The sequence below is a fragment of the Paramisgurnus dabryanus genome, chromosome 24, assembly GCF_030506205.2.
Source record: "Paramisgurnus dabryanus chromosome 24, PD_genome_1.1, whole genome shotgun sequence".
NCBI classification, from domain to species: Eukaryota; Metazoa; Chordata; class Actinopteri; order Cypriniformes; family Cobitidae; genus Paramisgurnus; species Paramisgurnus dabryanus.
The window spans coordinates 9,231,413-9,254,218 of NC_133360.1; the positions used below are offsets into that span (position 1 = coordinate 9,231,413).

The 22,806-nt window shown below is 38.4% G+C and overlaps 1 protein-coding gene across 2 annotated transcripts in view; it reads right to left on the reverse strand.

Moving 5' to 3' along the window:
• cntnap5b (contactin associated protein family member 5b) overlaps nt 1–22,806 on the reverse strand; it is a 70,829-nt gene that overhangs the window by 23,148 nt on the left and 24,875 nt on the right. For both annotated transcript variants that reach the window (XM_065244624.2, XM_065244623.2), the window contains exons 3-10: nt 22,163–22,356; nt 18,767–18,914; nt 12,332–12,535; nt 10,318–10,502; nt 9,546–9,689; nt 5,850–6,126; nt 4,980–5,123; nt 1,562–1,733 (exon numbers count right to left, since the gene is read on the reverse strand). In XM_065244624.2, coding sequence (XP_065100696.1) covers nt 1,562–1,733; nt 4,980–5,123; nt 5,850–6,126; nt 9,546–9,689; nt 10,318–10,502; nt 12,332–12,535; nt 18,767–18,914; nt 22,163–22,356 — 1,468 coding nt within the window. The remainder of the gene's footprint in view (nt 1–1,561; nt 1,734–4,979; nt 5,124–5,849; nt 6,127–9,545; nt 9,690–10,317; nt 10,503–12,331; nt 12,536–18,766; nt 18,915–22,162; nt 22,357–22,806) is intronic.

The following is a 22,806-nucleotide window of genomic DNA, read 5'->3' on the forward strand; positions in this document are numbered from 1 at the left end:
GTTCTTTCGTTATTTCTTTTATCACTTGTTTGTTCTGTGAATCTTCCTGTCTTGCTTGTTCATTATGTTTCTTCTCTCATCGTTTCTTGCTTTCTTTCACTCATTTATTCTTTCAATCCTTCTTTTATCACCCGTTTGTTCTTTGATTCTTCCTGTCTTTTTCTTTTGCTTTCATTATGTTTCTTTCTCTCCTCCTTTCTTTCACTCATTTGTTCTTTCTCGCTTCCCTTTTTTCATTCTGTTTCTTTCATTCTTTCTGTCTTTTTTCTGTCTTTTTTCTGTCTCTCAACCTTTCTTTCTGTTTATTATCTTTTCTTTCTTTGATTCTTTATTTTTTCTGTCTCTTAACCTTTCTTTCTGTATTAGCCTTTGTTTCTTTCATTCTTTATTTCTTTCTTTATTTTTTCTGTCTCTTAACCCTTTTTCTGTTTATCATCTTTTTTTCTTTCTTTCATTTTTCACTTGTTTGTTTGTTCTCTCATTCTTTTTCTTTTGTTCATTCTTTTTCTTTCTCTTATTCTATATTTCCCTCACTAATTTGTTATTTCGTTCTTTCACTCTTCCTTTCTTTTTATTCATTCTTTGTCTTTCTTTCTTATCTTCTATCTTTTTTCACTTCATTTTATTTTTGTTTGCTTTTTTCTCTCATTCTTTTTTCTTTTGTTCATTCTTTTCTTTTCTTTTCTCTCTCTTTCTTCAACTCATTTGTTCTTTTGTTCTTATTTTCTTATTTTGTTAATTCTTTTTCTTTCTTTCTCTGTTTCTTCTCCCCCTCTTCTTCGCATCCCTTTCTTTGTCTAACCAGCTTTCTTTTTTCTCTTGCACTGTAATTCTAACCTGTTTTCATCCACCCTGTTTATCTCCCACTCGTGTGCACATGTGCCATAAAGCAGACTGTGAAAAACAGGCCAGGCTGCCAAGGGATGGAGAGATAATGGAGAAACTGTCTCATCTGCTCATTCCCTCTATCCATTCAAATATGTCATTACATCGTTCGTGGCAAAAACAAAGGGTGATGCACAAGAACACATACAGTATCAAGAGCGAGCCATGCAGTGCACACACATACGCAAATACAAATGTCAAAAGCAAAAATGTACTTTAATTACCAACAAAAAGTGTGATCTCACTTATTCCAATTTGCAAATCACTTCTAATTTATTGCACTCTTTTAAACAGTGAACAAATGTGCTGCAAAGGTTACGTCCTTGTTAGTTGCTCTTTAAAACTTTGCCCACGGCTTTTGCGCTCGCTTGCCCAAATTATACCAGCGTTAAACAAACTTTAGCTGTATGTGGTTTGTTTGTTATTCACAGAAACATCACAACATCTTCCAGCCCTCCTGGGCAAGGTGTGAAACATTTTTCCACATTTGAAGTTTCATGCAGAAAAGGTGAATGCCAATTAGCTTGCAAATCACCGCTGTGGATTTTAACATGGCGCTCGCCCGTGTTATGAAACTGTGCTTGTTTGTTGTCTCATTATCTCAAAATGGGCGAACTGGAATCATTTATTTAAAAACGCGGTCATCATTAGCATATCAAAAAGAATGGATACACACCGGTCGCGAATGCCGCAGATGTCAAACTGGATCTTGCTGTAGTTTCCCAGCAGGCCTTGCTGTACCAGGTACAAGTTGATAGGATGGTTGTTCACGACAATAGAACGTATGCAGCCTTGATAGGTCACTGTTGGATTCCGACATCCCTGATTGGCTAACGTTGGTGGGCAACCTGTTAAACACATTTATTTAAATACAGTTACATTTGTATAAAAGTTTTTGTATACATTTATTCATTAAACCGAAAACCACAATGTAAAGAGCAAGGATTTGAAGGTATATTTATCTTCTCACTGATAATATTTTGGCTATATATCAGGTGTATTTATTTTCTCAGCGATTATGTTTTGGCTATATAATCTCCATCTGTCATAATAAGTGCTATATCAGTCAAGATAAGCTGACGTTGGAAATGTTTTATAAAAAAAAGGCAAATGTAGATGCAGAACACACCTGGCTGCCATCTGCTTTGTCACTGATTAAGCAATAATTAAGGCAACCACTGCTTGAGAATGAGTACATCATTAAAAAACAAAGCCTATTTTAGACTTTAACTTTATTATAAATAAGACCCTCCCATATTTTCTCCGCCTCAAATTAGTCCCTGCCTCTATACAATTGCTACAGCCCCGACCATAAATATGAATATGCCAATTAGTCCCTGCCTCTACTTAATCGCAGAAGACAGGACCATAGATATATATGTACATAGATGCTACATTCGGCAGTTTGAGACACATATAGCTGCAAAGTCCAGTTTCTCTCAATCGTACCAGCTCAGACCATAGATGTGTATGTACATAGATGCTACATGCGGCAGTTTTAGACACATATAGCTGCTAAGTCCAGTTTCACACAATTGCACCAGCTTAAACCATAGATGTATATGTACATAGAGGCTACATTCAACAGATTTAGCAAATACGCAACATTCAGCCGTTTTAGACACATATAGCTGCTTAGTCCAGTTTCACTCAATCGCACGAGCTCAGAACATAGACAAATATGTACATAGATGCTACATTCAGCAATTTTAGACACATATAGCTGCTAAGTCCGGTTTCACGCAATCACACTAGCTCGGACCATAGATATATATGTACATAGATGCTACATGCGGCAGTTTTAGACACATATAGCTGCTAAGTCCAGTTTCTCTCAATCGTGCCAGCTCATACCATAGATGTATATGTACATAGATGCTACATTCAGCAGTTTGAGACACATATAACTACTAAGTCCAGTTTCACACAATTGTACCAGCTTAAACCATATATAAATATATGTACATAGAGGCTACATTCAACAGATTTAGCAAAGACGGAACATTCAGCCGTTTTAGACACATATAGCTGCTTAGTCCAGTTTCACTCAATCGCACGAGCTCAGACCATATAAAAATATGTACATAGATGCTACATTCAGCAATTTTAGACACATATAGCTGCTAAGTCCGGTTTCACTCAATCACACTAGCTCGGACCATAGACATATATGTACATAGTTGCTACATTCAGCAGTTTGAGACACATATAATTGCTAAGTCCGGTTTCACTCAATCATACCAGCTCGGACCTTACATATACATGTACATAGATGCTACATTTGGCAGTTTTAGACACAAATAGCTGCTGAGTCCAGTTTCACTCAATCGTACCAGCCCGGACCATAGATATATTACATAAATGCTACATTTGGCAGTTTTAGACACATATAGCTGGTAAGTCCAGTTTCACTCAATCATGCAAGATTAAACCATAGATATGTATGTAAAGGCTACATTCAACAGATTTCACATAGATGCAACATTCAGCCGTTTTAGACACATATAGCTGCTAAATCTGGTTTCACTCAATCGCACCAGCTCAGACCATAAAAATATATGTACATAGATGCAACATTCTGCAGCTTTAGACACATATAGCTGCTAAATCCAGTTTCACTCAATCGCACCAGCTCAGACCATGGAAATATATGTACATAGATGCAACATTCGGCAGCTTTAGACACATATAGCTGCTAAATCCAGTTTCACTCAATCGCACCAGCTCAGACCAATATGTACATAGATGCAACAATCGACAGCTTTAGACACAGCTGCTTAGTCCGGTTTCACTCAATCGCACCAGCCTGGACCATAGATATATATGTACATAGATGCTACATTGTGCAGTTTTAGACACACATAGCTGATAAATCCGGTTACACTCAATCGCACCAGCTCAGACTATAGATATATATGTACATAGATGCTACATTCTGCAGTTTTAGACACATATAGCTGCTAAATCCGGCTTTACTCAATCGCACCAGCTCAGACTATATATATATGTATGACCATAGATTCAACATTCAACAGTTTTAGACACATATAGCTGCTAAATCCAGTTTCACTCAATCGCACCAGCTCAGACTATAGATATATATATGTACATAGATGTTACATTCAGCGGTTTTAGCCGTATAGCTGCTAAATCCGGTTTCCCTCAATGGCACCAGCTCAGACCATAGATATATATGTACATAGATGCTACATTCGACAGTTTTAGACACATATAGCTGCTAAGTCCGGTTTCACTCAATCGCACCAGCTTGGACCATAGAAATATATGTACATAGATGCTACATTCAGCTGTTTTAGACATATAGCTGCTAAATCCGGTTTCCCTCAATGGCACCAGCTCAGACCATAGATATATATGTACATAGATGCTACATTCGGCAGTTTTAGACACATATATTGGCTAAGTCCGTTTTCACTCAATCGGACCGTAGAAATATATGTACATAGATGCTATATTCAGCCGTTTTAGACACATTGCTGCAAAAAGTCCGGTGTTATAATGCACAATGCAAAGATTTTAAGGAGTGAATGGAGAGATGGACGTGTGCTTAGTTGTATAGATTTTGCATTTAGGTTTTATATTTATATAAATTTAGCAAATCATTAGCCATACATTTATATAATTTTAAATTTCGATACGATTGTGGGGTAAAAAAATGAACATGATTTCCATCTAGGTCAACAAATAATCTTTTTCCTCACATATTGTATTGTGTATGGTTGTGTACGTGACTAACACAATTTGAAACTCATTTAAGTATCTTTATATCGCTCTCAAGGAAACTACAACAAAGCACAAAAGTACATAGGTGGATTCATTTGATAACTCCTGTACGTATCACTAAATCTCTGTAAAAACTCTTTGAGTAGGAACATAACAACACTTTATTATATTTGCTACACATCCTATAGTATAAAACAATGACTGTGATTACAAAAGCTTAATTAAGAACCAATACAGTGGATGTGGTGATTAACAGCCCCCACAATTCAGTCTTACATAAATGACGCTCATCACCTTCTGTCACTGCCTCATTTCCAACCAACGCATTTAATTATAAAACGATCACCCACCTCCAATTAACACGCTCTTCCCGGGCTGCGCGCTCTCTTTCAGCTGCATGGTGGACGCCGCCTCATCGTCCACAGAGAGAGACACCTGCAGTCCACCCACGCTAATGGACACCGCGTGCCATTGGCCGTCACTCAGAGCCTGACCTGTCGGAGGCAGACACAGAAGTGTGTTACATCTCAGAGCCTGTGCATTAATCACGGCAGGTGATTGGCAGATCTGGGGTTTGCGCGTTGGAGCTCGACGAGTTAATCTGCATATGTCAACCCGCCGGAGAAGCCTCCATTCCCCCCGAGAGAGAGACGTGCGGATTCGGTTTGGCGTCGGCGATGGCAACCTGCCAGGCAACCGCATCCGAAATGCCGTCAACTTGCCGGTGCACCTGCCAGGGAGTGTTTTACAACTAAAAATCCTGTTTAAATATTCAGTGAATGTTTTATTGTGGGGAATGTGTGAATTTTGTTCACAGGCTGTTTGGAGAAGTGCATAACATTCCTTCCATATTCACCGTTTTACAAATATGAGCTCATTAGATTTACTGTAGAGTAGACAAAAGGCCTCCTTACATTGCATTGTAGAGTATTTAATAATAACCTTATAAATAAATGATGAATTTACATAAAAAAATTATATTTTCAGACAATATAATCTTACTTGAAAGGGACTTATTTCGCCATCTGGAAAATGTATATTTCACAATCTTGGAAAACAGTGGCAACCTTTACCGACACAATGCAACAAAGTTGAACACAGCTGTAGCATAAGATTGAATCTGATAAGAGTAAAGATGGAGTATCAGGCTCTTGTAATCTTTTTCCTACGAGATCAGCAAAACCTACCTAGACCCACATAAACAGACAAACACATCTTACCAATGACTATGTCCGAGCTTTGCAGTGCCGATCTGTGGTGCGTAAGTCTCAGTTGCCCATTAACAAGAATCAACAAGAGCCTCTCGGTTTCTCTCCTTAACCAGGTCGACAGTAACATCCCCTCCCTGTTCCACGTCCGGAACTGGAACGTCACGGACAACTCTTCCGCAGTTCCGTCCGTCACACCGTCCACGGGAAGTGACAGGAAACTGCTGCTGGAGCTCAGGAAGGTGGCGGAAACCAGCTGTGGCTCTGAGCAGGTAAAGGTCACATTTCCCTGAAATTGAAAATTGAAGTTGGCGTGGATGTTACACAATGCAATATAATATAAATCTTTTGGGTTAAGAACAATTTTTTTTTTAAAAAAAGGTCTCTACGTTTTTAACCCCACCCAATCTAAATCCAGGGAAACTTTAATGCATTTGACAGGTTTTGCCCACAGGTAAGCAGACTAAAACAATATACAAACACAAAAAATCAATTGTAAGGTCTTCAATGGAAACAGGATAGCGTTCAGCATTTAGACCTATAGTCCGATAGTGCCGGACTGTATAGTGGACAGTTAGTTCATTGATCTGTGCTCTTGCGTGGTCTCCATCTAACCGACTCCAGACTGTCGGACCGCCGCACGAAGACCACTGGAGGACAAAAACACGTTTAGGGTTTAAGGTGAGGTGGCATTGGAGAGCTTGTAGGAAAGAGTAGCTCCACAGATATTTGCACACCTACAAAGCTTGCAGTGAGACCCTTGGCCCCATCTGGGAGAAAGTATAGACACCACATATTGCGGCTAAATACAGTCGTGACTCCTTTTCTGAGTGGTTAATCTATCTATTGAAAAATTGTCTCGGAAAATTAAAGTAGGGAACCCGAAACCGGTCAAACCGTGGACATGAACATATCTTACACTAAATCTCTGATCCTGGTTAAAACAAACCTATTAAGATTCATTTCGTGCAATCTCACAGACATAAAAACATCGTAGACTTCTTGACCCCGGTAATGCCAGATGCGGCATATGCCACATTGCATATCTGACTCACTATGATGCCGCTAGTTACACCAGAGACACAATGCCTCATTGCCTAGACCTAATTGAGCCCCAAAGGCCCCTTAGGAGCCCCCGCATTCACCTCGCCGAAAAACTACTGCATAATTGAGGGAGAGAGAGCATGAGGCGATGTCCGCTGTGAAATTCTCAGAGGGTGGCGGGACTAAGTGGAATTTGGGCCTCTTCGTTATTAGTAGAGCGCTCTCTCGCCAAACTCCTTTCTTGTCCATTAAAAGACGCTATATCCAGCATGTGGGCCGGATTAATGGCGGAAGTGATTAGCTGCGCTTTGGTGTAGTCGACTGCAATGATACGACACACGATGACAAGCCATTAAACATCATCGCGGCTGGGAATGGACGGTAACAATGAGACCGTAAGAATGCTTTATTTAGAAATGATTGTCATTACCCAAGACAGTGAACTTTGAAAATGCAATACAATAAAGTCGAACTATAAGGTTTGTACTAAGAACATCATATTGGTCTTATTGCAAATAACAATTATAAACAAAAACTGACAGTGGATGAAAAAGTTGGATTGCCCGGGCCACAATGAAAACTCATTGGTCTAAAATGCAAAATGCACTAGGACTTTTTTTTCCCGAACATTGGTGTCTCATATCACATTGCTGCTTCTGCACTAATACTGTTTAAATGGACTTTAAACAAAGCAATATTTTGATTTTTGAATGTTAAAATACCTCCTACAAGATGTCAGGTAGGAGCCGATTTGAGTTTCAGACCCATCTCTCTCATTAAAATCTCTTTCATTTCGAAATGACTGTAATTTGGTCCCCAGACCCTTCGCGCGGTAGCGAATCCTTTTACGAGGCATTCGTCAGCAAATCACTAATGAGGCGTAATCCAAGTCCTAGAAAACGGACTGCTCACCTTGTAAAAGATATTTTAATGATCAGGTTCTCTGCTTTGTTGGAATAATGTGGACAAAACCACAATTCACTCTTGCAAAAAGCTCCCTCGTGTCATATTTTATCGACGATGAACTCCCCCACCAAAAGAAAACCGCTGTGCTTTGTTTTTTCTCATGCGGAGAACTGAGCTAAAATGCATTTCTTAAAAAGCACAAGGAACTAACAATGCTTGTGCAAACAGTGACTTTCTTACTTAGAATTTTTGTCCTGTTTTTAGTAAAAATATAAAAAAAATCTTAAATTAAGATGTATTTTCTTTATGAGCAAAATGACCTTGGAAAATAAGTCTAGTTTTTGACAAAAAAGTAAATTAGTACCAATCCCCTAAGGTGACATTGGAGTAAAAAAAATCTAAAGTTTAGTTTCATGTGCTCTCGTGAAACTTTCATGTGCTCACGCAAAACCTTCATGTGCAGAATTTTTTTTTTACGTTTAGTTTTGCTTGCTCACGTGAAACTATCGCGCTCACGTGAAAGCGAAAGTTTCATGTGCTAACCCGAAACTAAACGCGGTAATTTCATGTGCGCACATGATAGTTTCATGTGAGCACGGGATAGTTTCACGTGCGCACAAGAAACTAAACTTTGTTTAATTTTTGCTCCGTGTTCCCTTAGGGGCTCCGTAAAATTAGTGCTTAAAACAAGCAAAACTGTCAAAGGAATAAGAAATAAATTCTTGAAATAAGTTTACTTTTTTCATAAACACTTAATTCAATACATTTTTCTTATTCCATTGTCAGATTTTTTTTGCTTGTTTTAAGCACAAATTTACTTAAATTTTATATTTTTTGTCTAAGAACTAGACTTATTTTCTTGGGTCGTTTAGCTCATTAAGAAAATACATCTTAATTTAAGAATGTTTAGAAATTCTTACTGAAAACAAGACAAAAATACTAAGTAACAAAGTCATTTCTTACAGTGCGGAAAGGTTAAGATGTGAAATTGGTATATTTTCCATCATACACTGCAAAAAATGACTTTCTTACTTAGTATTTTGTCTTTTTTACAGTAGAAATATCAAAAAATTCTTAAATCAAGATTATCTTATGAGCAAAATGACCTAAGATAAGTCTAGTTTTTAGACATAAAATATAAACTTTAACTAAATTAGTGCTTTAAACAAGCAAAAAATCTGACAATGGAATAATTAAAATATTCTTGAAATATTAGTTTTTTCATAAACACTTAATTCAAGAATTTTTTTCTTATTCCATTGGCAGATTTTTTTTTTGCTTGTTTTAAGCACAAATTTGCTTAAATTTAAAAAAATTTTGTCTAAAAACTAGACTTATTTTCTTAGGTCATTTTGCTCATCAAGAAAATACAACTTAATTAAGAATTTTTAGATTTTTTACTGAAAACAAGACAAAAATACTAAGTAAGAAAGCCATTTCTTGCAGTGCGGAAAGGTTAAGATTTAAAATTGGTCTTTTTTTCATCATACACTGCAAAAAATTACTTTTTTACTTAGTATTTTTGGCAGATATTTTTGCTTGTTTTAAACACAAATTCACTTATATTATTATTTTTTTCTCTAAAAACTATACTTTTTTTAGGTCATTTTGCTTATCAAGAAAAAGCATCTTAATTAAAACATTTCTATTAAAAACAAGACAAAAACAAGACAAAAATACTAAGAAAGTAATTTTTTGCAGTTTATATGCCTGCAACAACTAAAGCATCAAAAATAACCATAAGATAAATATTCTCACCACACTGTAGATTTGAGGTTTGCGTCGCTTGGCCAAGTCAATGATGTTGACTCCATTGTAATAAAGGTTTTCCATACATCCATGGAAGTTCTTCCTTAAAAACGTGCCTGGCTTTCCAGGTAGAGGGATGCCTCCGAAGCTGAGCTTTGTGAAATGAATGGGACAGAACAGCATGGGAAAGGTTTTAAAACACAGCGATATGCTTTGCATCTAAGTTTTTTAAAATGAGTTGATTCTGCAATGCTACCAATCTTTAAACCAACATGTTACAGGTAGACAAGACAAATGGCGGCCAATGACTTCTTTATCGAGGGCACACGATGCCAAGCCCGTCAAACATGCATTTACCCCATCATGGGTGGCTCGTCACGTCAAAAATACAGTATATGTTCGGCGCGTCATGTGAACTTATGCATCACGCGTCATGTCAAAATACGTTCCTGCTTCAGACGCTACGAAGGGGTTTATGATAAAAGAGACGCTGGGGTTTGCCAGATACTCATGTGGAATCAGAGTTTAGTGTTAAGTTAGTGTCTTGCGAGTATTTCGTGAACGTGAGCATCTACTTATTCATAAATCCGTTCAACACGTGTGCAGCAGGCACGTATTTCGACATGACACGTGATGCACATAGGTTCACATGACGCACCGGACACCTATTTTAACATTAGGAGCCACACACATGGCACTCCGAATACATATTTTGAATTCCCGCCACATTACATTATACAGTAATGCAATACATTATAAAAGTAAACAAAAACATTCTCACCTCGTAATCGACCTCCAGCGAATCGTCGAGGCCACCTGTCCTTACTCGTCTGGTTAGTTTGTCTACTGTGAAGTTAAGTTGTTTGTTAAATCGCTCGATCAGAACGGTGTGCCAGTGCTGGTCGTCCAGTAGGCTACCCAGAAACACAGAAACATGGCCACTCCTAGCATGGGTCTTAGCATCGTCTAGAGAGAGGAATATTAATTGAAATAAAATTAATGTTGGACAATAACATGTATTTCCTCATGTTTAGCTTCTTTACACTAAAAATTCCAAGATCTCTTTTATAAGAGCCATTATAAACCCAACCCCCAAGTCATTACCGCAATGCGAAGAAAATGACACTTAAATCGTTAAGTATTGTATACACCATAGTTATATTTGTTTTACGATCTTCATTTATGCTGATGTAAACCTAATACTCCAGTAGTACTATAAAAAGTAATCAGTAAATAAATAATTACTGAGAATCGCATAAACTTAAAAACTAAATGCATTATGCAAATGAGAATTTAGGGGTAATTGTCATTAAAATGTCCCAATGCAAAGGCCGTATTTATGCAAATGATTAAGGAAAACATTGTCCTGATGAACAGCATCAGCATAATCGCATCTCGGTGTACTTGAGCAATCAGAGCTCGCCGCATGCTTAACGTAAAATACGGCAAATTCCTTCTGACTGCTGGTGCTAATTGAAGACGAGACTCTGGGACTTTAAAGCAGCCCTCACGACGGCCCGCTACACTTCTGTGCGATAATGTTGTGGATTCAACCTCTTAAATGAATCAAATCTTTGTTTCCCATCCACCTCCCATTTGATTGCAGTAAGATGTCGCGTTTCATCTTGCGGCAATGACTGAACAGCTCTACAAAAACCAAACATGTGGAACAATCTAAACACTGTGAATCTCACAAGGGTCTCAAGTGCATTTATAGTTAAAGCATTTGCCCTAAATAGTACTGTATGTGAGAATTAGTGCATCTCAAATGCATTGCAAGAAAAACGGTACATGACGGTAACCTTTAAAAAGGTCCTAATATGTAGAATTTTACGTACATTTGAGGTACCAATATGTATCTACGAAGTTCTAAAATACCAGATGAATTTTTTGTACCTGTGACATTTTTTGTACCTATTTTTTGATTTTGTATTTATGCTAATTTTATGCAATAAAAAACAAACATTTGCACCATTTTTATGAAAGTTAAGACTGAATGGACCTGAAAATGTCAAATGGTGTAACCGGCAATTGCGCCAAAGAATGAGAAATATTAAATATTTGATCCACCTTGATGGCATGTAAACGTAATCATAAAGAAATAATTTTATTAGTTATTTGTAAATGTAAATTTGAATGCGTTTTTGTAATATTTGTCCTGACATATGCTGAAAACAGCTCTGTTTTCTAAATAATCTTTGACAAAATGATGTAAAAATGTAAGTAAAAAAATCATATTACACTAAACTAAATGATTATATTTTATTCCACATTTTTTTTACGAATATATTTATATTTTCATGTAAAAAAAATACTAGTTACACCAAGTGACACAAACTGGTTACACCACATTGACATTTTTGCAGTTATTCCCCAAATTAAGAGTTTCGTTGCAAACTGAGATAAATCCGTTTTTTAACATTTTTGTCAAAACATGTTTATTATGTTATCATGTTATTATTTTGTTTTATGGTGCTACTTAGCTGTATTTTTTAAGTTATGAAGGTTTAAATCAAAACAAACCAACTGCAGTTGAATTGATATCAATTGGAATGCACAACAAAAAAAACAAGATTTCTGAAAAATAAAAAAAACGGAGTTATCTCGTTTTGCAACAAAACTCTTAAAATATATTTTTTCAAAATGAAATAAAACCAGAAATTTTTAACTTGGTCCTCAAAAAAGTAAATCAGCAAATATATTTTGAAATTTTAACCCTATGACATTTAATTGAACCATACGGACACAAAATAACTAACATCACGTCATAGACTTATATGCAAACTTTCCCTTACCCAGATTAATGTGTAAGGCCAGTCTGCCCTTGTGTAGCTCCAGTGTGATGTAATCGCCCCGTTGCCCTTCGCCATGAACAAGAACCCCATCCGCACGCTGACTCTTGAACCGCAGCGAGATTACATCTTTTACCGTGCTGGTGGATTTCTGATTGAAGCGGTACAGCAGAGAGCTCCTGCCATTGAAGTCGGCAACGTCTGACTCTGAGCACGGAAAAACCAAATCTTAATCATTAAGAGAAATACTAGAGATTATACATTTAATTGTAATCTAACAATAATACAAGTAGATGCAATATTGCACTTGAATTTCGAAGGCGACGTAAAACAAAACTGACCTTATTTGCCTTTCCCTTAAAAACTTTCTCTGATATTATTAAGTCACATTGAAGTCTGACTATATAGTATTTATATATTTTTATCAGTATGTGTGTTCGAACCGAGCGGCAACCTTCCGATATCTCTGGTGAAGCCAATACGCAAGTGACTTAAACTGCAATTCCTTGACTGGCCGCTAGAGGCAGGCTCCAAAAAGGGAGTCAATTCCCATAGACCACCATGTTAAACCGCCCAACTTTACATTAGAAAATAATATGTTTACAGCCTGGCACAAAAAGAGTTTTCGGTCTATATAGCTGATTTTTCCCCTCATGACATCTTTTTTTTAACTCATCCTTTTAAATTATGTTAAGCCGTAAAGTTGTGCATAATTAAGGGCGTGGCCACTTGAGTGATGGGACAACTGCCACTGCTGTCACTACCGTAGAGCTAGGCGGGCAGCTTCACCCACGTCCCACCTCTTTACCCATTTTCGGTTACTAGCAAGTGATGCGCAGCCAAGATGGCGACTGCAGGCTCCGCCCACTTTTGTCTACAAAAAGATCTTCAAAAGCCTATGGGTAATGTCACGGACACTACGTCCATACTTCTTACAGTCTATGGTTCGAACCCATGATCCTTTGCACTGCTAACACAATGCAATACCAGTGAACTACAAAGGACATTTTTGTGATTTCATTAACCACCTAAATAGCAAGATACCTTAGCAAACAGCATTTTACTATTATCATAGCCAAACATAATTGGAATTTAGACATCCTATCTTATCCTCATAGATCAAAAATCCATCTTTATGTAATATCCTACTTAGCATTCACTCAGAAAGATGCTTGGTAAGCTCACAATGTCTGATCTAGGGTCCCTTATGTCTATTTTTCTGTATTGTTAAAGGCTCTACATTTTGGTGCCACCTAGAATCGTTTAAAGGATATATCACATGTTTAAGTGCTATAATTGGGTCCCTATTGCTTGTATCAACCTAGAAAATGTGAAAAAGATCAACCCAGAAACTTAGTTTTGGTAAATCATTCATGTTGAAAAATAGGTCATTGAAATTTGGCTCCCCTTGTGATGTCAGAATGAGATAATACTGGGGCACTGCCATTTAGTGTAGAGATCAGCTCATTTGCATTTAAAAGGACACACCCCAAAACGGCACGCATACAAAGTGGCAATTTTAACATGTTATAATAAATTATCTATATGGTATTTTAAGCTAAAACTTCACATATTTACTCTGGGCACACCAACGATTTATTTGACATCTTCTTGTGAAATGTCCCCTTTAAACTTTTCCCTCTAGTTACAGTCCAGTTCAGGACCTAAGCAGTGGAATTCATTTTATCCTTAAAAGGTTTGCTCCAAAAATATGCCCGTTTTGAAGCAAGCCTTCAGAACAAATACCATCTCAAGTAATAAAAGGCAGAAATGTGGATTTTGACCCGGGCGCAGAGGTCAGACAGTACATTTCTCTTTCTTTCTTTCTCCATCTCCCCTCTCCAGACGGAACGGGCGCGTAGCCACGCTGAGCGCGAGAGACTGAGGCTAACTAGCCGTGACAGGCAAAGCCGAGTGAAGAGCTCAGAGCCGTCTGCTGAGGACCAACGCAGAGGGTCCGAGAACACAAGCAACTGCAATGAGGCCGAGTGAGATAAAGTGGAAAAAATTCAAAGAACCTGGAGTGCCAAGACAAACTTTATTTAAAGTCACATGCTTTTTGGACAACATAGGCCAAATCATCCCAGAACATCATGATCACCTTGAGAAAAACTTAATAAACTAGACAAGACAGGTTTGGGAAAAAGCTAAACATATGCATGCTGTATTACATAATCCTTCCTGAAGGGAAAGAACAAACATTGCAAAGTTCAAATTCTCTACTGCGGGTGAACTCCGCCAGACTTTTTGTAAAACACAACACACAGATGAATACGCTGTTTTATGAATTGTTTATGAAATTACTGCAGAATAAATAACGTTCTAACCTTTCGGTTTACCTTGCTGCTACGCCAACGCGAAATCCACAGAAAGCTCTTAAAACTTAAAGGGATAGTTCACCCATGAAAAAATGAAATTGTGTCACCATATACTCCCCCTCATGTTGTTACAAACCTGTATAAATGTCTTTGTTCTTATGACCACAAAGGAAGATATTTTGAGGAAGGTTTAAAGTGATCATGAGCCCCATTCACTTCCATAGTATTAATTTTTAACTACTATGGAAGTCAATGGGGCTTTAAACAAAAAAATTATACAGGTTTGTAACAACATGAGTGGAAGTAAATGATGACACAGTTTTCATTTTTGGGTGAACTATCCCTTTAAGTTTCTTGGTCAAATTTGTACACGCTCCCAATACTTGCGTTTGCTTCTTAAAGTGTTGAAATGAAATTTAAAGGGATAGTTCACCCAAAAAAGAAAATGATGCCTTCATTTGCTCACACTCATGTTGTTACAAACCTGCATAAATGTCTTTGTTCTGCTGAACACAAGTGAAGATATTTAGAAAAAAGTTTGTAACCAGATCTGGGGCACCATTGGATTTAATTGTATTTTTTCTGCTATAGAAGTCAATGGGGCTTTATACAAAGAAATGTATACAGATGTGTAACAACATTAGGGTGAGTAAATGATGACACAATTTTCATATTTTCATGGGTGAACTATCCCTTTAAGATTCATTGTTAAATTTCAACACGCTCCCCATACTTGTGTTTGCTTCTTAAAGTCTTGAAATCGAATTTAAAGGGATAGTTCACCCAAAAAAGAAAATGATGCCATCATTTGCTCACACTCATGTTGTTACAAACCTGCATAAATGTCTTTGTTCTGCTGAACACAAGTGAAGATATTTAGAAAAAAGTTTGTAACAAGATTTGGGGCACCATTGGATTTAATAGTATTTTTTCTGCTATAGAAGTCAATGGGGCTTTATACAAAGAAATGTATACAGGTTTGTAACAACATTAGGATGAGTAAATTATGACACAATTTTCATTTTTGGGTGAACTACCCCTTTAAATTTCATTGTTAAATTTCTACACGCTCCCCATACTTGTGTTTGCTTCTTAAAGTCTTGAAATCAAATTTAAAGGGATAGTTCACTAAAAATGAAAATTATGCCATAATTTACTCACCCTTGTGTTGTTACAAACCTGTATAAATTTCTTTGTTCTGATGACCACAAAGGAAGATATTTTGAGGAATGTTTGATTCGATCATGAGCCCCATTCACTTCCATATTATAATTTTTTGTACTATGGAAGACAATGGGGCTTTATACAAAGAAATTTATACAGGTTTGTAACAACATGAGGGTGAGTAAATGATGACACGGTTTTCATTTTTGGGTGAACTATCCCTTTAAATTTCATTGTTAAATTTCTACACACTCCCCATACTTGTGTTTGCTTCCTAAAGTCTTGAAATCAAATTTAAAGGGGTAGTTCACCAAAAAATGAAAATCGTGTCATCATTTACTCCCCCTCATGTTGTTATAAAACCTGTATAAATTAATTTGTTCTTATGACCACAAAAGAAGATATTTTGAGGAATGTTTGAAACAAAAGCGATCATGAGCCCCATTCACTTCCATAGTATAATTTTTTCTGCTATGTAAGCCAATGGGGCTTTATACAAAGACATTTATACAGTACAGGTTTGTAACAACATGAGGGTGAGTAAATGATTTCACAGTTTTGATTTTTGAGTAAACTATCGCTTTAAGTTTTTATTGTTAATTTTCTACACGCTTCCTATACTTGTGTTTGTTTCTTAGAGCTTTGAACTCAAATTTAAAGGGATAGTTTACCCAAAAATCATTTACTCACCCTCGTGTTGTTACAAACCTGCATACATTTCTTTGTTCTTCTGAACACAAGTGAAGATATTTAGAAAATTTTTGTAACCAGATCTGGGGCACCATTGGCTTCAATAGTATTATTTTTTTCTGCTATGGAAGTCAATGGTGCCCCTGATCTGCTTTGTTACAAATATTTTTCTAAATATTTTCATTTGTGTTCAGCAGAACAAAGAAATGTATACAGGTTTGTAACAACATGAGAGTGAATAAATGACAACAGAATTAAAATGTTTGGGTGAACTATTCCTTTAAAGACGGGATGCATGATCTCTGAAAGCCAGTGTTGACTTTTGAAATCACCTACACAAACACGCCCCTAGCCCAATAGAACCTGGACATTCTTTTAATAGATCCGCCAATATATATGCAACCCAGGCAACGATGTTGGTTAGTAGAAACGCCCCTTACTGCTGATTGGCTACAAGTGTGTTTTGGTACTCAGCCCGACTCCCTTTTCCAAAGTGTTTTTCAAAAATCATGCACCCCGCCTTTAACCCTATTTACTATCCTCACACACATTTCTAATCATACTGTGCACAGTTCATCTGTGCCTTTTTTTTCATTTCAGCTACCAATAAGACTGCAATGAGAAGTCCTGTCTGCTCTATTAAACACATAATACTACATTTTAAAAAGATTTAGCACAAAATGTGAAAATTTGGGCAGATTTGCTCCTTTACACACACAAACAAACAAACAAAGCTAGCCACAAACCCAGAAGCTGATCTCACTTTATCTACAGGTCTCTTGGTGGTATCCCCGCAGCAGTGCACAATGTGAATTAATGGCTCGCACTCGGGGACGCACGCACACAATGATCTATACACTCGCATGCTTCAGCTACACACTCCCCATTTCGGACAGACGCACGCAAACTGTTTATTCCACGAAGCCGCGGCCTTAAATTGCAGTTAGCAGCAAAGGCACTTGACAGATTTAAAACTAATTGACTTCAGGAGCATTCAGCAGTGCATGAATAAGGCCAATGCACCACCGAGGACGTTCAAGCTAGCCTGAGAGAAAGAGAGAGAGAGAGCATGCACTGCCGTGAATATGTGTGTGCGTGAGCTTCCTACATTTCAGACGTGTTTGAATGCTCTTTATCCCGTTAGGGACGCCAAGTATTTTCACTTTTATGTTTCTTTCTTTCGTTGACGTTTAGGTCACCAGATACGTTCATATCACACTTTGTGCTAAAACCGGGCGCACAGCTTGAAGCCATTAGGTATACAAAGAGTATGAGCGCCGGGCTAATTATAAATGTAATTACCCAACGCTAATTCACTGCCCGATTCACCCGCCGCTCCTTCGGAATGTGCTTGTGCCCTCGCCGCTAATGCTAATGCTAACCTGTCAACGCTCTGACTTTGAGAAAGCGCTAGCGTCTGGGGTTATCAAACTCTATTACTGAAAACTGTGTGGTCAGCACCCACTTATCATGTTTGATCAACGCGGTAAACCGAGTCGCCCCCAGCGGTGTCACATTCCGCCCTATCTCTCCAAATTAGCGTCTACAGAATAAACACAGCGGCGATAGGTCGGCGAGTCAAGCTTTGAATCGACAATGGACGTGGCTAGCGCGCAGACTGCAAATGCGGTCGACCTGAGGAGAGATGGGGAGAAAGAAACAATGAGGGTGATAAAAAAAGAGAAAACAAGCACAGGCAGAGCCGCTGTTATAAATATTTCAGGAGCGAGGCATGTGTACCCTTGAGGTAACCGATTGATTGTTACGCTGTACTTTGATACAAGGCAAAGTCTAAACCAACTGCAGTAAAAACACTGTGAATTAGCAGCATCTTAAAAAACACACGAAGCACTAGAGTATTTCTCGCCTGCTGGCTTTGGCAATAAAGCATGCTGTTAAGCATGTTGTGGTGTCAGACGCCAAGAGATTGATGCACAGCTTAAAGGTATCGGTCACATTCAGGGTCGTTGCTCGAATTCATGGGACCCAGGTCATTTTATAGGTGGCCTTGGACTATTGTGACGTGAGGTCAATCTGTGACATTTACAGCCTGTCTTAGCTTGACGTCTTTCTTTCGCTTAACTCGTACAGTGTGTAGTTTACTTAATTTTAACTTAACTGCGTACGAAAAAGATTTGAATGGAAATGAATGGAACCCAAAATCCAGTGTGCCAATGCCTTTGAATTTTTAAGGATTAATCTACCATAATTCTTAATCAAGTCACAACTCCAGGAAGATCATTCATCTCACAAAAACGGTACTTACTGTATGCACAACCGTAGACCTCGATTCTGAGGCCTATCCATCCCCCGGGACTCCAGTCCAACGGCACGAACCGTAGGAACCGTGTTCTGATGGAGTGCGAAAGCTTATGGTGAACAATCCCATCTGAATTTGTGTTTCCTGGGAACGTCTGCAGTGGTAAATTAAAAGGACAAAAAAGAAAAACAAAATTGTTTACAATCCTGTGCAAATAATGTTTTACATGATTTATGCATTTACCAGATGCTTTCGCTTTAATTCAAAGCGACTTGCAGTGCATTGTAAGGTATAACTACTTTACTGTATGTGTTCCCGTTTATCAAATTAGGTAAATTCAATTCAATTTTATTTATATAGCGCTTTTCACCATTGTTTAATTGTTTCAAAGCAGCTTTACATTAATAGAAGCAGAAGAAAACACGAAAAAATCATAAAACATAAGCAGCAGAATACAGCGGTTAAGATTTACCGTACTAGCGAGCGTAGTAATAATGTAACGTATGTAAGAGGGTGCTAAGTTAAGCCAATGTGAGCAGACTCCCCAGGGGTTGAAAAAACCCCTAGGAGAAAAGTCCTAAGAGGGAAAAACCTTGGGAGAGAGCCAGACATAGCTGATTCTACAGAGGATATATTATATAATAGGTATGATTTTTTACAATTTTATGAGGATTAAAACATAATCTACACTCACCTAAAAGATTATTAGGAACACCAAACTAATACTGTGTTTGACCCCCTTTCGCCTTCAGAACCGCCTTAATTCTACATGGCATTGAATCAACAAGGTGCTGAAAGCATTTTATAGAAATGTCGGCCAATATTGATAGGATAGCATCTTGCAGTTGATGGAGATTTTTGGGAAGCACTTCCAGGGCATGAAGCTCCCGTTCCACCACATCCCAAAGATGCTCTATTGGGTTGAGATCTGGTGACTGTGGGGGCCATTTTAGTATAGTGAACTCATTGTCATGTTCAAGAAACCAATTTGAAATGATTCAAGCTTTGTGACATGGTGCATTATCCTGCTGGAAGTAGCCATCAGAGGATGAATACATGGTGGTCATAAAGGGATGGACATGGTCAGAAACAATGCTCAGGTAGGCCAAGGCATTTAAACGATGCCCAATTGGCACTAAGGGCCTAGAGTGTGCCAAGAAAACATCCCCCACACCATTACACCACCACCACCAGCCTGCACAGTGGTAACAAGCCATGATGTCCCATTCTGTTTACGCCAAATTCTGACTCTACCATCTGAATGTCTCAACAGAAATTTCCAGTCTTCAACTGTCTAATTTTGGTGAGCTCGTGCAAATTGTAGCCTCTTTTTCCTATTTGTAGTGGAGATAAGTGGTCCCCGCTGGGGTCTTCTGCTGTTATTGCCCATTCGCCTCAAGGTTGTGCGTGTTGTGGCTTCACAAATGCTTTGCTGCATACCTCGGTTGTAACGAGTGGTTATTTCAGTCAAAGTTGCTCTTCTATCAGCTTGAATCAGTCGGCCCATTCTCCTCTGACCTCTAGCATCAACAAGGCATTTTCGCCCACAGGACTGCCGCATACTGGATGTTTTTCCCTTTTCACACCATTCTTTGTAAACCCTAGAAATGATTGTGCGTGAAAATCCCAGTAACTGAGCAGATTGTGAAAATACTCAGTCCGGCCCGTCTGGCACCAACAACCATGCCACGCTCAAAATTCAAAATCACCTTTCTTTCCCATTCTGACATTCAGTTTAGAGTTCAGGAGATTTTCTTGACCAGGACCACACCCCTAAATGCATTGAAGCAACTGCCATGTGATTGGTTGATTAGATAATTGCATTAATGAGAAATTGAACAGGTGTTCCTAATCCTTTAGGTAAGTGTATATGTTTACATAAACGGATAAGTAGATTAGATGGGGCATCCTAGCTACAGGAACTGTCTTGTTTGTGAACTTTGTGCATGAACAAAGTACTTGCAGCTAGCCTTTCATTTATGCTACAGTTGTAACCATTAGCTGTGTACAGTTTTAGCTCTCCTTACCAGGGGGTCAAGGTTTGGTTAGTTAGCATGGGCAGTGAGCCTGCTGACACATCCATTAACTATAACATTATCCAGGCAAAATGCATCTTTCTTAATTGATGGTGCACAAAATTAGCCATGACATAAAAATGACAAACATTTCATTACAATACAGCACATATTGTGCCACAGCCTGATATTTTGGAAGGCTTAGAGCGTGAAATTAACTTATATTTGTCACAGTTTAATGTCTTAGCTCAGGAGAGTCGCAAGTGTGGGTCTTGGGGCCGTGCGCGTTCTTGTGTTACCATTAGACAATCTGGATTTTAAAGACTTCAATTTATCGCAGCTAATGGGTAATGCAAATATAAACCAGTATTAGAGTTTACCTCACATACACTCCTCTAAAAGAGAAGTTCTTCAATTGTCTGTAAATTGAGCTGAAATCTAAAATTTGAAAAAACCAACACGAAAAGGTTAGCAGGGAGCCGCAGGCTGCATGGGTTTCTTAAAGCTGGCCTCAAAGCGCCGCAGCTAATCCAAACATCCAGGTTTAGAATAGCTTGGGGTGATCCCCGCAGCCATGCCACCTAACAGAAAAACAGGCAGGACTGAGGGGTGCCTGGAGCTCTTAAAAAACGTTCCACGTCTTTTAATCTTCCACCTCATTAAAATGCTTTGCACCTTCAAAGACCTCCATTAAACTATTTTCTCAAACTAATCAGCACCCTTTCTTCCCCGCCGGGTGGAAGATAAAAGAGGCGAACATTGAACAATCAGCATACAAAAAATAGAAATAAAAAGTTGGTTGGTTTAGCGCTCATGGTTTCTTTAGCAGACGCAGATGAGATCAGCCTTAAATAAGAAAGCAGAGGAATGATTGACCTTCCAAATAACTAGTATTGATTCAGGGAAAGCAGACGAGGCCGTGTTTGCTGTGAGCGTTCGGCAACGCAGCCGACGTCTCCGCTAAAACAATCGATTTCAAAGTCGTCATTGAAAAGAAACGTAATTTAAGGATGACCATTGAGGTCAGGAGACCATGAAATAAGTTTTGCCATGGATATAAAACACACGTCAGTCAAGACCGGATGCGTATTTAATCTTAGTTTAAGCGATTAAATGAAATTGGAGTCGGTCATTAAAATATTTAAAACTATTTCATGGGTGGCTCACGTTGGAAGGGGAACCAGGTGCGAAAAGTGTCCGAAAGCATGGGAGGGGATAATTGAATTTTATCCTTTTGGTTAAAGACACAGAAGCTTAATGGCAGTGCAGGTCATAAAAGCCCCCCCATCCGCATTATCCGAAAAGCTTTCATTGTAGCTTATTTTCGGTGGAGTGCTAATGCATTATAAATATAGTAAGAGTTTGGATTATTTATAAGAGTACTCACCCCTACATTGTCCTCCTGTCTGAACTGCTTCCAAGCTCTTCCCGTGTCGCTGTAAAGCAGCATGTAGCTCGTCACCCAATCAGGGCTTCCGAAACGACCTTGGGTTGCCACAGCTGTGACCTCGACCCTTTCCCGCAGATCCACCTGTAGCCAACGTTGTCTGTCTGTCCGTTCTGGACCCCAGCCGCCTCCTCCTACCATGCGCAAAAACACATGGTTTAGGGCTCGTTCTTACTGTTAGGCAACCTATTTGAAGACTAATCAAATAACTGCATTATTTTTATCAATCTGTTAGTTTTGTTTAAAGCCGACCCTTCGTTTGGATGTTATTTAAAAAATGTGTTCTACTTGAATCGAGTAGCGCCACCTTATTAACCAAAGCGAAACTTTTAATTAAAGACAGAAAAGGTATAAAGCAGCCAGAATCGTCCTCGAATGCCAAGTGTGCTTCTTTAAAGCCTGTCTGCGCACACTAATTAGCCAAGGAAATGTAACTTACATTGGCACCGTATCTGTTAACATCACAGTACGAATAAATGGGAATTCCAGTGCTGGTGCAAAACACACAAGGATGATTTTCTGGCATAAGCACGCTGAGTCTCGATGGATGTCAAGCAGTACAGTGAATCACGCTCTTGACCTGT